We start from the raw sequence: 15,044 nt of genomic DNA, 5'->3' as shown, positions 1-15,044 counted from the left end.
GAGAGAGAGAGAGAGAGAGAGAGATGAAAGATGCATGTATATGCGCGTCTGTGCGTTTCTCTTTTTGGAGTGAGTTTACTTAAAAAAACAGCGATTTTATCCTCTTGTTGTTGGAAAATATAATGTAGCGATTCAGTATTTAAACTGTTATTTGATATTTCAGTTTTTCTTTTTTAATAAATCTGCAAAAATGTCAACAATTCTGTGTTTTTCTGTCAATATGGGGTGCTGTGTGTACATTAATGAGGAAAAAAAATTAACTTAAATGATTTTAGCAAATGGCTGCAATATAACAAAGAGTGAAAAATGTAAGGGGGTCTGAATACTTTCCGTACCCACTGTATATAAAGGCTCTAATGCACACCAGCATACCAGTATAGGTGTGTGCATTGTGGGAGCTAGACGACGTATGATGACGTGTGACGGCATAGTAGTGGTGTCCCAATTCTTAGGGGAATATTTTCACCCCTACCCCTTGACACTCTGTTTCAAGGGACAAGGGGAAGGGGTAGGCGGAGGGGTAGGGGAAGGGGAATAAAATATAATTGGGATTGGGCCTAATACTCAGGTGATTGGGACCATGCTGGAGTGGTGATTGGATCTGGCGGGACAGGTGTCTCTCTGACAGCAGTCTCCGGGATTGCAGAATCATACTCATTTGTATTAGGGGCTTCTGTTGGCATATTATAGCAAACTAAACATATTTGTTTTACAACAAACTTTTAAATCACAGCATTATGATGAAAAATAATCTTGAAATTTAAAGTAATGATGAGGGGAAACTAATATTGCCCCAAGTAAAGGTACTAAAACCACTTGCAAAACGTGATGTTTGATGGTTTAAACTCTTCTATTAATGGCTTTGAAGGCCAGCTTGAAGTGCTGCACTAAGATAAGGGATCACTGCATGAGGGTGTGGAAGGCAACGGATTGGTGGATACTCATGATGGAGGCTGGGTGTCTCCCTCCTGCCCTCACTGCACATTAAGATAAGCTCCTACTCCTCAAACACCCAAAACTACAGAGCTGAATGACCACATTGTTGCTGCTCTAATACCTGAAAACACTTTCATGGCTGAGCAGAAAAATCTGTAAGTGCTCTATCTATTCATTATAATTTTTGTCTCTTTTTATTTCTATTTTATATTGTAATGTTTTTATACAGTGAAAAGAGCTTAGAGGAAGACAGGGGAGATGAAGGCAAGAAGACAAAGAAACACAAGGGCCAAACATGGGCTAAAGAGGGGCCACTAGACCCTTTTGAAATGGTAACTGATAATCTATATGCGTGATATTTTTTGAGTATATTGAGTATATTTACCCGTTTCTTATCAGTTGAATTTGTTCCCAGCTGGACTCTCTTTCTGAGGAGAAGCAACAAGAGATTCAGAAAGCCCTACACCTGTTTTCTTTTGGTCATGGGCCTCCAAAGAACCTACAAGAGGCTCGGAGACACACATACCGCTTTTGGGATACTCAGCCAGTCCCTAAAATAGGTATGATGCACAGTGCACAGGTAGAAACAACATGTAGAAACTGTGTGCATGTCTAACAAACGGCATTCATTATTTTTTAGATGAGAAAGTGACATCACACGGACCAGTAGAGTCAGAGAGGCCCAGTGTTCGAGAAGAGCCATTCTCACTGCCACAGGAATTCATTTGGGACACACTCAATCTCGACAACCAAGAGCAGGTGAGTGAGAGGTCTTTGTGAACCAATGCAGTCCCAAAATTATTTATTGTACAAGAGTGAACAAAAATATCCTTAATTTACTGGTAAAGCGAGGTGTACTAAATGCTAAAAATGCTTGCCTTTCTATACAAGTGTAGCTAAGAAAATAGCCTTTTTCAAAAACACTGCCATTTATATAAACCAAATATTCAACAGAAACACATACATTTGAAGTTAGGGAATGTGTCATGTTTGATGTATTATTTTTGTGATTTTAGAAAATCAACTTACCTGTAAGCCATAAAAGCTGTTTGTCAGTTGTTGTGTTGTTGCCCCGATTCCGCTTTCCGCTCCGTTTGGAATGCTACTTGAATGTTCAATGCACACTCATTAAACATGTCAAAGTCATGCAGCATTTACATAAATAAACATCAATAATTACACATTTAACATTGCAAAAAAATAAAATAAAATCTTATTGTATTATTAAATCACAAATTTTGTACAAAAACTAATTTTGTAGTTGCAGGTGCAAAATGGCACTACCACATCCTGATAGAATGACTTTTTTTTTTTTGCAGGAATTTAGTTTAGTTTGGGAATTCTTAGTAGGATAGTATTTTTTTATGATTGTAGATGTTATGTTAGAGCGCAGTAAAAATGCTGGATAGACTACAGGCATGTCAACCATGGCACCACTGAGTTTGTGCCATCCAAAAAAAAATGCTGGCAGACCGACATTCTACTGTTAGCTTATCTGTCTCTATGTAATTGTAGCTGAGAGAACTGTGTGACTTGCTGAATGAAAACTACACAGAGGAGGATGACAACACATTTCGTCTGCACTACTCTCCACAGTTCTTGCTCTGGTATGTTTTATTTCTTGACATATAGCTACAAAAGTAACTATAATCTTATTATTTGTATTCATGTTGTATGGACTTTGCTTTATGGAATGCAGGGCTCTGTGCCCCCCTGGATGGCAATCACAGTGGCATTGTGGAGTTCGAGTTAAGTCCAGTCAAAAACTAGTGGGATTCATAAGTGCCATTCCTGCTACTATTGAAGTATTAGACACGTAAGTGCAGAATTTTCTTAGTCTGTTAAAATGATTTAAACAATTTTGGTTGATGTAAATGTAAAAATACTCTACAGAGAGTTAAAGATGGTGGAGGTGAACTTCCTGTGTGTACACAAAAAACTTCGCTCAAAAAGAGTGGCACCAGTTCTAATTAGGGAGCTCACCAGACGGGTGCATCAGCAGGGTATATCTCAAGCAATCTACAGCACCAGTGCGGTCCTACCAAAACCTGTTGCAAGCTGTAGGTATGATGGAAGTTATAAGGATATCTCTCTTACTCTCCCAGACCCCCCACTGCTGTTTGTGGTATTGTTTCAACTAAATTCTGTTTCTTTCCATGGTTGTTAAAAGGTATTGGCACAGGTCACTGAACCCACGCAAGCTGATTGAGCTGAATTTCTCCTCTCTCACTCGTAACATGACCTTGCAGCGTGCCATCAAGCTAAATCGGCTCCCTGAGGTCAGACTGCCCTCCTAAGGGCCATCATGTAACATGACACTTTTTTAACCTTTATGCTCTATTTGATTTTACTGTCTATATGTTTAAATTAATATTTAAGTGTTCATTATATATATATATATATGTAGGAGGATGTACTCATTTTTGCTACAAATTTAATCACTTTGATATATAGTTACATTGCTTCTGTTTGGAGTCAATTTTTGAGATGCCAGAGTAGGTTCCTTGGACTTTGCACATCCTTTAATTACTCCAATAATCTCTCTGCTCTATATCTATAACAACAGACAACAAAAACCACAGGCCTTCGCCCCATGACTGTGCAGGATATGCCAGTGGTTCAGGCTCTTCTGAGAGAACATCTAAAGGCTTTTCATCTCTCTCCTTCTCTGACCCTAGAGGATGTTGAGCACTGGCTTCTGCCTCAAGATGGTGTGATTGACACATATGTTGTGGAGGTCAGTATAATGAAATGGATCTTTAAACTGTTTTATTCAGACATCTAGCTGTCATGACCTGTATTAATGTCACTTTTTATGCAGAGCATGGCCAAGACCATAACTGACATGGTGAGTTTCTACACACTTCCCTCATCAGCTCTGAACCACCCTGTGCATAAAGGCTTGAAGGCAGCCTGTGTTCTTTATTGCATCAGCAAGTCTACCCCGCTGCTGCAGCTAATGGAGGACATCCTTATCATCTGTAAAGCAGTAAGTCAAAGGAAATATCAACATAATATAGCTGACTACATAGATAGTGCCTCATATGAAGACATTTACTGCCCATCTGTCACATCCAAACTATGATGATTCTTTTAAATGTATTGTTTGTTCTGGTCTCATCCCTCCTTGTACTATCTGCTTTTCTGTTCAGAGAAGGTTTGATGTGTTTTCTGCTCTGGATGTAATGGATAATAAAGCTTTTTTGGAGCCCCTTAAGTTCAGAATGGGAGATGTACACAAGCAGTATTACCTTTACAATTGGAGATGCCCTGAGATGGCCTCAGACAAGGTGATCAAGCAGTCTGTGGTGTATATATATATATATATAATTAAAAAAAACTAATATTGTGTATTCCATATTTCAGGTGGGTGTTGTGCTGAAGTAAAGGCATTTTGCGCACAAATGGACAATGAAAATACATAAGCACTCATATAGCACACTTTTCTTACATATAAATATTAAATAAATCCTCATTTCTCATTATGAAACTTGCATGAATGGGTTTCTTTCTTTAATATTGATAAAGTTGTCCATTACATTACATTACAGATGCTATTACTATAGTTTTACTCAGTACTGCTAATTTAAACTAATTATATCTCTGCATCAGTGGGTTGAGATTCAAAAAGATAATGAATGTATACGTATACAGTCATGACTTTATTTAAATTAAATATTTATATATATGATCATTTAAAGATTAGGACTTCTGCTCATGTTCCATCTAAAATATAAAATAAAACATACATTGTTATTAATATTATTTTAATAATAAAACAGACATTTTACATAACACAAATGCTACCTTTTTCATATTAACACGACATGGAAATATGTTCTTGACAGTTTATTGTCCACAACTGGTTTAACTGTGAAGAGCAATGAATAATAATAAAAAAATGTTCTTGTATTATTGTGCTGGCTGTGTGTCAAAACAATTAATGGGAATGACAAGTAGACAGATATATTTATTTGTTTGTTTGTTCATGCTGAGAGCTGACATTAATTCACAGGCCAAACTGTTAGAATGTCTACCCACATGAACAGAGCTGAAAGTGCAGCACTGTTTTGTGCAGTATGTATAAGGCAACACCAGGTGGCACAATCGGGTTGACACTCTACAAAAAAAACCTACAAATCAAGAACAAAAAAAAGCTTTCTACACAATCATTTAAAAACAGAATTAATCATCAGTTCTGACTGTTTTCTTCACAGAGTCTCCAAGTAATTTATTGCTCTCTTGGAGGAACTCATTCTGTCATTTTGCTAGAAACGTGGCTCTATTAGAATTTGTAACATGACAAATTGGGCATCTGATTAAATCTTATATTCAAACTGTTTAGAATAGCATTAGAATTCCAAACTTATCCACTGCAGGGGGCTGTTTCATAAAACTAGTTTACCAAATAAGCCAGGCTTATTTCAGTTAGTCTGACTTATTTTCACTTGATTTGGTTTCATAAAGCAAAATTACCATAGCTCAAGCTCAGTCACTCTGGCAATGCTGGGAAACTAACCTGGGGTTTATGTTTTTCATAAAACAAGTTTACCAAATAAGTCAGGCTTATTTCAGTTACTCTGACTTATTTTCACTTGATTTGGTTTCATAAAGCAAAATTACCATAGCTCAGGCTCAGTCACTCTGGCAACTTATGCTGGGAAGCTAACCTGGTCCGGAGCAGGCTAACTGTCAGGATAAGATGAGCTCCTCCAACACTGACAAATAGGAACGCGTTGATAATACCGCCGACTCTCTCACATACAATTATTTGACTTTATTATTAGTCCAAAAATAAAAGTATACAGAAAATGCAACTTAAACAAATCAAATAAATAAAAATATAGGCCGTATTTAATGCATTGTGCCCTTAATGACTTTGTTTAAGATATAAGAAAACATTTTAACATGCTGCTACATGCACATTTCTTTTGATCAGCTGTTTCTAGCCATGCAGCCCTTCTCTCTGATTTTATGACAGCTGTACTTTATGCTTATTGGTAGAACATTAAAACATTACAATCTAAAATTGCTCTTTAAAGCAATAAAGCATTTAAAACACTAAATTAAAAGTTAAAACCACTGAATTAAAAATGAAAATAAATAATAGAAATTAGACTACATTTTAACTGATAAGAGCAACACACATTTAACTCGTTTGAGATAGTAGGGCTGTATTAGCCAGCTTACATTTGATTTACAGTTACTGCTATGATAAAAATACACTTATATGTAGGAATAAAATTCTACATGTGTCACATTTAATGTCCAACAACAAATATTTTAGCAGAATGCAATAGCATTGCGCTATTATTCTATTCCGCGCCGTCTGTAAGCCTCACCACTCTTGACAGCAAAATGGATATATTTGCATGACTTTCTAACATTTACAAATGAAACATTATACCTGTGACGTGTCAGTTATGCAATGAGGTAAACACAATGTCTAAAATGCATTAAACGGCACAAATATTCGTTTGCCATGCAGGGGCAGTTCTAGACCACAGTAACTGGGGGGGCCAGACAGGGGCCACTTGTGCTTTTAGGGGGCACAATTTTAAAATTCATCTTAAACTACTTTAAGTAGCCTATTATTCATTCAGTAATTTTTCACCATGTCATGTATCACTGCAATCTAGATGTAATCTATAACAATGTAAACTATGTCATGACACACATCAGCCACAAACAGATATAGGCTTGTCTCTCTACTGAAAAAAAAAAAATCATTAAAACCATCACAGAAAATGTTAATGATTTCCACAACAAATAACATTACAAACAATCAATTATTCATTAAAAATGGTTTTCTGTAGTGTGTTTTGAGACATATCCCATTAGGATTTATTGGTTTTAACAAGCCACCATTAGAAGGCAACCTATTACCAGTAGAGGCCAACAGGGTCCATTACAGTTTCCAGTAAAACCAATACAAGTCCCATTATAACCAGTAAAACCATTACATATAACCATGTTTTATTTAGCAGGGGTTTTTATTTTTTTTAATATTCCCAAAATATATAATGAAATATCTCAATTCTCAAATATGTGCAAGTAAATGCATTTTGCACCTTTATAGATTATGTTAGTTCTCCAGTAAAATAGCCTAATAGTATTATTCTATTAACTTTGCATAAAAATTAGTCTTTTTACTTAAGTACCAGATATAGTGTCATGCTATTAAATATATTTAATACGACTGACTTTGTATTTAATGTGAAGTTAATAAAAACATTGTAAATTACTAATTAGCCTATAACACTTTCATTGTACAAAAAGAAAGCAAAGAACGTTTACACTATCAAATAACATTTTCACTTCAGTCCAGCGAATTCAAGCACTCTCAAAAACTCTCATAATGATCTCTAAAGCGGTTTACACTGTAAAATTAATATATTACTTACATTCGTACATCTTCACTTTGTTGTTTCTGATGAGATAATTAGCCAGAGATTTCAGTCAGCCAGCGCGAGCAGTGACGAAAAAGCGTGTTTCAGCGGTGACTCATCTGAACGCCTCTGATTGGTCGTTGCATTCATAAACTCAACATAATAGTATGGGATTGGTTATAATGCGCAGTGCTTTAAAAACGTGCGTGTCTCTGGCTCTGTGCCAGCCAGCGAACGCAGATTTGAATTTAGCTGCTGGTGATGTTTTTCTTTTTATATGCATAGTTTACAGGACAAACTGCGCATTTCACCCAAAATTGTATGGTGTGATATGATTCCAAATGGGGGGGGGCAGTACCCCTAGAACCGCCCCTGTTGCCATGGTGTGTCGATTTGATCCATGATCGACATTATGGGCTGCTTAAGAATAAGCGTGCACATCAAATTATACTGACTCATTGAACCTGGATCGAATTAGTGAGATTGCGTAAACTAAATTGTCGTCTATGAAACCGCTTTAGTCCCGATTGATTTGTTAGGTTATTTCAAGTCAGGTTTTGGACTTTAATCCCCGCTTTTCTTAGCGTCTTTTATGAAACAGCCCCCATGGGAGCTAACAGAATTAGATGTGGTTTTTGTTTTTCAATACCGAATCAGCGTTTTTGAAAAAAAACTTTCAAGTGAACGAACCGATTCAAAAGAATCGAGTCATTGGGATGAATCAAAACCGTAGTTAACCACTACTGGCGTGGACGGGGGTGGGATTTCTACTTTCAAACACGACAGGCAAATGCGCTCGTATTCTGCTGTCTTTCTACTGTGTGTTAGTGCGAGTTTTTATGTTAGTACTCAAGGAGTAGTGTGAAGTTAACGTTATGTTTTAGTGTTTCACCATAAGGACATGCGGTGCTTTAATCCCGGCAGTGCTCGTTATCGCTGATTCTAAATACCTTAAGACCTAAAGATTGCTGGGCGATTTCAGATAGTTATACATTTGGCTGTTATTTCACGCGTAATTTTTTATTTGTAAAATACTCCGGGCCTATCTTTGCCGTTGTGTGATGACTCGCTGTGTTCATCTAATGGTGAGTAGCTCATTCAAAAAGTGTTAAATTTCTCATTGATGTATTTACTGAAAGTTGCATATCCAATGATGTTGTGTCTTCGCAATTGTGTTTTTCAGAACAGGCTTTTACTTGAACAATATTGTTAGTTTAATATGGTTTAAAAATGGGATCAATGCCACAACGTGTGTGTGTGAGAGCTAATGGGCGGATCGTGTTGCTTAATTCAACTGAAAACCAAAGGTCTCTTTTGAAATGTTCCCTGTAAATTCTTTATGGCTGAAGTGTGTGTGCTTTATATATATATATGAAATTTCTTCTGCTTATCCGTTTCTTTTTTTTTTTTGTTGGGATCAGACATGTGCCATCTATTTAAAGGGGTCATATGATGCTGCTAAAACGAACATTATTTTGTGTAATGAAATGTTTAAGTTTCAAAAAACACTTTCCACATACTGTACGTTGTTTCTCCTCTATGCCCCGCCTTTATGAAACGCGTCGATTTTACAAAGCTCATCGGTCTGAAAAGCGAGGTGTGCTCTGATTGGCCAGCTATCCAGTGCGTTGTGATTGGCCGAATACCTCAAGCGTGTGACGGAAATGTTACGGCCCTTACCATATGCCCTGTCCAGTGTTCTAACAAATAATGCCACCTATCAGATTATGCTACCAACACTGTATTTATCCTACTGTAAGGGTAGGTTTAGGGTTGGGGTAGGTGTACATGTTAATAAAGCCTCACACCTTATTAATATCATGCTGGAAGCAAAATCTGATAGGTAAGTTAGCACCTTTCACTATCGAATTATGCTACCATCTGTTTTAATGGGAGGTAGCAAAATCTGACAGGGTAGCACAAATCGTCAGCACATCGGCCGGAGCGACGAGACAAAAACATTAAAACCCATTATAAACGAGGCATTTGTTGCATCCAGTGGGGACATAATTATGGATTATAATGATCTATCAAAAAATGTATCTTTTTACGCGTTGCGTTGCATCGCATCGTGCCGCGTAAACATAAAACCATGCCTGCATTTGTGATCGGAGAAATGACAAACCACAAGTGCTACTCTACACTGCCCAAAAACTTGCGTTTGAACCGTCAGTGGCAAATTCTTTAAATATAAAAAACATAGAAGTCAGTCATATGCAAATGTATTTGTCTGTGTGACGTTATAGATCGCCCACAATATCCAAACCAGATATTTTTGTAGAGTTTTCTAATGTGGAGGATGTTTAAGTGGAACAAATGCCTCCTATATCTCAAAAGATCAAGGAAAATTTGGTTTCTCATGTCATGACCCCTTTTTGGGAGATTTGAGTCCATCACTGAGGAGCACGAATGCTCAGGAGAGCTCAGGCTTGATTTTCAAGTGATGCAGTCCAGGGGTGTATTCCAGAAAGCACGGTTAACTTACCATCTGCTAAACCCTGAACTTTCGGTTGATTAACCCAAAACCTTGCTTACTCTAGGTATGTGGTTCCAAAAACGCGTCCAGGAGTAAGTTCACTCAACCCAGAGTATATTCCTGGTTAAGACTCTAAACCTTCTCAACAGCGCAACAAATTGATGAGTCACTATGGAAACGGACGCTGAGAAAAAGCGCGCCATGCTGTTTTCCCCCCCCCCAGAAGAATGCTTGAATTATCCAAAAACATCTGAATGAACCAAATGAAAACCAGAGTCAGACTGTCATTCTGTTTGTCACTCAAACATATCTCTCAGAGTTCAGGGCAGCCAGAACCAATCAGGTACCACACAGCTCCATGCCCAGACTAGACTGAGCTTTACAGACATCAGTAAGAAACTTATTTCAGCAGGCACAAAGCTGACTAGTTGACAAAGCTGAAGCTTAGGACATGTAGCTCAGTAAGACAGAGAGGAAGAAACTAATTACATGAAAACACAAGTATGCTCTTGCATACAATGGTAAAGACCTGTTCCTGTAAAGTAAATCATGGCCTTAAATGCCTGAGGAGAATAGCGCAGCGAACATGTCCCAACAAAGCATCTGAAAGCTTATGATTCTTCTCTCAGGGCTTGATTATTTTGATCCATGTGAAAGCAGAGGTTGACGGAAACCTCTTTGTTGCAAGCTGGTGAAATCTGTTGTGGTGCCAGTTAAATAGCTGTCTTTCGGGGAGAGGTCAGATGTCATCTGCTAGTGTGTCTCAATACGGGCTGACTGATAATAGATTTTGGGCTATTACATTTATACATTTGTGCAAGATGAGCACAACCACTAAAAGACTATCCCTGCCAATTAATTGAAAAGAATAATTATGATTACAATAGTTTTAGTAATCATGAAAAGTATAAATTACAGCATGAGAGATGTGAAAGAAGCCCCAATCACAAATACTTAGATACGGCGGTCAATATACAGGGATTGACAATATACTATGAAGTGAGTACTAATAATATATTTTTTTCATATACAGTATCTCACAGAAGTACGTACACCTCACATTTTTGTAAATATTTTATTATATCTTTTCATGTGACAACACTGAAGAAATTACACTTTGCTACAATGTAAAGTAGTGAGTGTACAGCTTGTATAACAGTGTACATTTGCTGTCCCCTCAATATAACTCAACACACAGCCATTAATGTCTAAACCGCTGGCCACAAAAGTGAGTACACCCCTAAGTGAAAATGTCCAAATTTGGCCCAATTAGCCATTTTCTCTCCCCGGTGTCATGTGACTCATCAGTGTTACAAGGTCTCAGGTGTGAATGGGGAGCAGGTGTGTTAAATTTGGTGTTATCACACTCACTTTCTCATACTGGTCACTGGAAGTTCAACATGGCACCTCTTGGCAAAGAACTCTCTGAGGATCTGAAAAAAATAATTGTTGCTCTACATAAAGATGGCATAGGCTATAAGAAGATTGTCAAGACCCTGAAACTGAGCTGCAGCACGGTGGCCAAGACCATCGTTTAACAGGACAGGTTCCACTCAGAACAGGCCTTGCCGTGGTCGACCAAAGAAGTTAAGTGCACGTGCTCCGCGTCATATCCAGAGGTTGTGTTTGGGAAATAGACGTATGAGTGCTGCCAGCATTGCTGCAGAGGTTGAAGGGGTGGGGGGTCAGCCTGTCAGTGCTCAGACCATACGCCGCACACTGCATCAAATTGGTCTGCATGGCTGTCGTCCCAGAAGGAAGCCTCTTCCAAAGATGATGCACAAGAAAGCCCGCAAACAGTTTGCTGCAGACTAAGGACATGGATTACTGGAACCATGTCCTGTAATCTGATGAGACCAAGATAAACTTTGGTTCAGATGGTGTCAAGCGTGTGGCGGCAACCAGGTGAGGAGTACAAAGACAAGTGTGTCTTGCCTACAGTCAAGCATGGTGGTGGGAGTGTCATGGTCTGGGGCTGCATGAGTGCTGCCGGCACTGGGGAGCTACAGTTCATTGAGGGAACCATGAATGCCAACATGTACTGTGACATACTGAAGCAGTGCATGATCCCCTCCCTTCGGAGACTGGGCCGCAGGGCAGTATTCCAACATGATAATGACCCCAAACACACCTCCAAGATGAACACTGCCTTGCTAAAGAAGTTGAGGGTAAAGGTGATGGATTGGCCAAGTTTGGGCATCCTCAAACGTAAGGTGGAGGAGCGCAAGGTCTCTAACATCCACCAGCTCTGTGATGTCGTCATGGAAGAGTGGAAGAGGACTCCAGTGGCAACCTGCAAAGCTCTGGTGAACTCAATGCCCAAGGGGGTTAAGGCAGTGCTGGAAAATAATGGTGGGCGCACAAAATATTGACACTTTGGGCCCAATTTGGACATTTTCACTTAGGGGTGTACTCACTTTTATGGCCAGCGGTTTAGACATTAATGGCTGTGTTGAGTTATTTTGAGGGGACAGCAAATGTACACTTGTACAAGCTGTACACTCGCTACTTTACATTGTAGCAAAGTGTAATTTCTACAGTGTTGTCACATGAAAAGATATAATAAAATCTTTACAAAAATGTGAGGGGTGTACTCACTTCTGTGAGGTACTGTATATTCTGACTTAAATACCTTTGATTGGTCATTGCATTCATGAAATCAGATATACAGTGCCTTCCATAAGTATTGGAACAGTAATGACAAAATTGCTTTGTCTGCTGTGGAGTCAAGACATCTGCAAATATGATTAAAATATGAATGATACAAAAGTACCGAATGTCACTTTTTTATTTTTTATTGGGTGATTCAACACAGATGTTTTACCAACTAAGAAGGTCAGCACTTTTAGAGTTTCACCCCCTATCTGATGTGAGCATAAGTATTGGGGCAGTTGACTCACAGGTCTTTCTTAATGATCAGCTGTGTCCTGTTGCATTAATTGTTCAGATATTAAAAGCAGGGAATGTGCTGTATCAGTTATAGCCATTGCTTCTGCATTCTGAGTCTTGTATTTGATGACGACACACAAACCAGGATGAAGACGAGGGAGCAAGCAATTTGGATGCTAAAAGAAAAGAGGAACTCAATTAGAGCGATGTCAAAAACAATGGACATGGAGAAGTCAACAGTTTGGAGAATAAGAATAAAACCACCGGCGACTACAGCAACCAACAATGACCTGGTTGGCTGAGAAGAACTACAGCCAATGATAATAGACAAATCATCAAAGCTGTGAATAAGAAACCATAAAATAAGTGTCCGTAAAATCACCAACAACCTCCAGAAAGCTGGAGTGATGGTCTGACAATCTACTGTCTGCAAGAGACTTCCACAGCAGAACAAGATGCAAACCTCTGATCAGCAGCAAACATGGAAAGGCAAGATTAGAGTTAGCAAAAAAGCACAAAGGTGAGCCAGTAGAATTTTGGAACGGTTTTATGGACACTGTTAAGTGATGGGAAAGCAAAAGTGTGGAGAGAAAAAAGGAACCGCAAATGATACATACAACCTCATCTGTAAAGCATGGTGGCGGTGGTGTCATGGCATGGGCATGAATGGCTGTCTCTGGAACAGGCTCTCTCAACTTTATTAATGACTTCATGAATGCAGAAGTGTAAAAAAATATCTTGGCTACCAATGTTAAAAAAATGCCACAAGATTAATCAAAGTGATTCATATTGCAACATGACAATGACCCAAAACACCCTGCTAGTTCAGTCAAGGAGTTTATCAGGGCAGTCTTAGATTGGCCAAGTCAGTCTACATATTTAAATCCTATTGAACATGAATTTCACCAGCTAAAGAGGAGACTAAAGGCAGAAACTCCCCAAAACAAGCAACCGTTGAAAATGGCTGTATTAAAGGCTAGGGAAAAACATTTCAGTGGATGAAACCAAGATTCTGGGGATGTCTATGGGTGGCAGACTCACTGCTGTGATTGCATGCAAGGGATTTGCAACTAAATATTCGCTTTTAAAATGTTTACAGTTGCTTTAAGTTCAACTGCCCCAATACTTATGCTCACATCAGATAGGGGAATGAAACTCTAAAAGTGCTGTCCTTTTTATTTGGTAAAACATGAATGTTGAAACGGCTAATAATAAAATGTGATTTAATGTAGTTTTGTCTCATATTCATCTTTTAATCATATTTGCAGATGTCTTGACTCCACAGCAGACAAAGCAATTTTGTCATTACTGTTCCAATATTTATGGAGGACAGCGTATCTGTGATTGGCTACTTTGCTCAGTGCTACAAAACACATTGTACATAGAAACCTTTGATGCTCCTTAGAGCACAATCACGCACTGGATAGATCTGTTTCGCCAATATCCTACAGTTTCAGCTGAGGGTGCGCTTGGTTTCGTTTTAACTGGGCCTGACCGAGCCTCGAGCTGGCAGTGCTCAGGAAAAACCAGATCCAGGCAGAAGTCAGCTGTGGAAAGACGTAGACCATCAGTGATTGGTATATAATTATATATTGAATTATTACATTTTTTCATATATTTAAACGTATATTTTTATTAATAAAAATTGCCGGCCCTCCTGCAATACCGTCGCTACCCACTTGGAGGACGTGGCCCAAATGTTGAAAGCCACTGTATTATAGAGCAGCGGTCCCCAACCACCGGGTCGTGACCCAGTACCAGACTGTGGAAGTGTTGCTACAGGGTCACAAGAACGCTCTTGGAAAAATGTGTACACTCTGTTACCTATTACTTCTTGCGCGTTAATGATTGTTCTAATTATTCTGTATTTTCGTTTGTTGTGTGCGATTGCTATGGAGTAGCAATTTGACAATTTCATGTAAATTAAATGTTCAATTAGTAAATGAATGATTGTTCTGATCTGTCATATATTAGGGGTTAAACGGATCGCAGTTGATCCGTGATGCGTAGCTTAATTTCGCAGATTAATTTGCCAATTTACAAGTTCAAACGATTTTAAACCACAAGAAGAGGAAGCGAAAGAGAACTTGATTTGTTACTCATGCGCTGTTTTCAGTGTGCACAGCAGCTGCACACACCTGAAGCACACGCGCACACAGACATGTTTCAGACAGCGCGCAAATCCCGAGTTGATTCCTCTTTCACGTCTCCTTGCGTTTGAGATGCATACACATAAAATTATGTAAAGGAAAAAAAACCCTTCTCGGCATTCTCATTCTCTGTGCTTTTATTTATATATATATATATATATATATATATATATATATATATATATATATATATATATTGTATAT

The 15,044-nt window shown here is 38.5% G+C and overlaps 2 protein-coding genes across 3 annotated transcripts in view; both read left to right on the top strand.

Annotated features, from left to right (window-relative positions):
- The window catches only part of nmt1b (N-myristoyltransferase 1b), a 10,305-nt gene extending 5,922 nt beyond the window's left edge, over positions 1 to 4,383 (top strand). Inside the window, exons 2-13 of one of the 2 annotated variants that reach the window (XM_016246112.1) lie at positions 869 to 1,091; positions 1,166 to 1,268; positions 1,352 to 1,496; positions 1,577 to 1,695; positions 2,452 to 2,543; positions 2,636 to 2,752; positions 2,830 to 3,000; positions 3,107 to 3,215; positions 3,503 to 3,673; positions 3,758 to 3,925; positions 4,089 to 4,226; positions 4,303 to 4,383. In XM_016246112.1, the coding sequence (XP_016101598.1) occupies positions 1,072 to 1,091; positions 1,166 to 1,268; positions 1,352 to 1,496; positions 1,577 to 1,695; positions 2,452 to 2,543; positions 2,636 to 2,752; positions 2,830 to 3,000; positions 3,107 to 3,215; positions 3,503 to 3,673; positions 3,758 to 3,925; positions 4,089 to 4,226; positions 4,303 to 4,323 (1,374 nt within the window). In that variant the 5' untranslated portion in view covers positions 869 to 1,071 and the 3' untranslated portion in view covers positions 4,324 to 4,383. Of the gene's footprint in view, positions 1 to 709; positions 1,092 to 1,165; positions 1,269 to 1,351; positions 1,497 to 1,576; positions 1,696 to 2,451; positions 2,544 to 2,635; positions 2,753 to 2,829; positions 3,001 to 3,106; positions 3,216 to 3,502; positions 3,674 to 3,757; positions 3,926 to 4,088; positions 4,227 to 4,302 lie in introns of those variants that run through there. The other variant, XM_016246113.1, reaches the window with a different exon arrangement.
- A 3,601-nt stretch (positions 4,384 to 7,984) lies between these two features.
- The window catches only part of LOC107561635 (supervillin-like), an 89,989-nt gene continuing 82,929 nt past the window's right edge, over positions 7,985 to 15,044 (top strand). The window contains exon 1 of the mRNA XM_016246110.1: positions 7,985 to 8,410. The gene's annotated coding sequence lies outside the window, so the exon portion shown is untranslated. The remainder of the gene's footprint in view (positions 8,411 to 15,044) is intronic.

This window comes from Sinocyclocheilus grahami, unplaced genomic scaffold (genome assembly GCF_001515645.1).
Source record: "Sinocyclocheilus grahami isolate Dianchi unplaced genomic scaffold, SAMN03320097.WGS_v1.1 scaffold785.1, whole genome shotgun sequence".
NCBI lineage: Eukaryota > Metazoa > Chordata > Actinopteri > Cypriniformes > Cyprinidae > Sinocyclocheilus > Sinocyclocheilus grahami.
The sequence above is the reverse complement of the archived record's forward strand: the minus strand, read 5'-3'. Positions and strand labels throughout refer to the sequence as shown.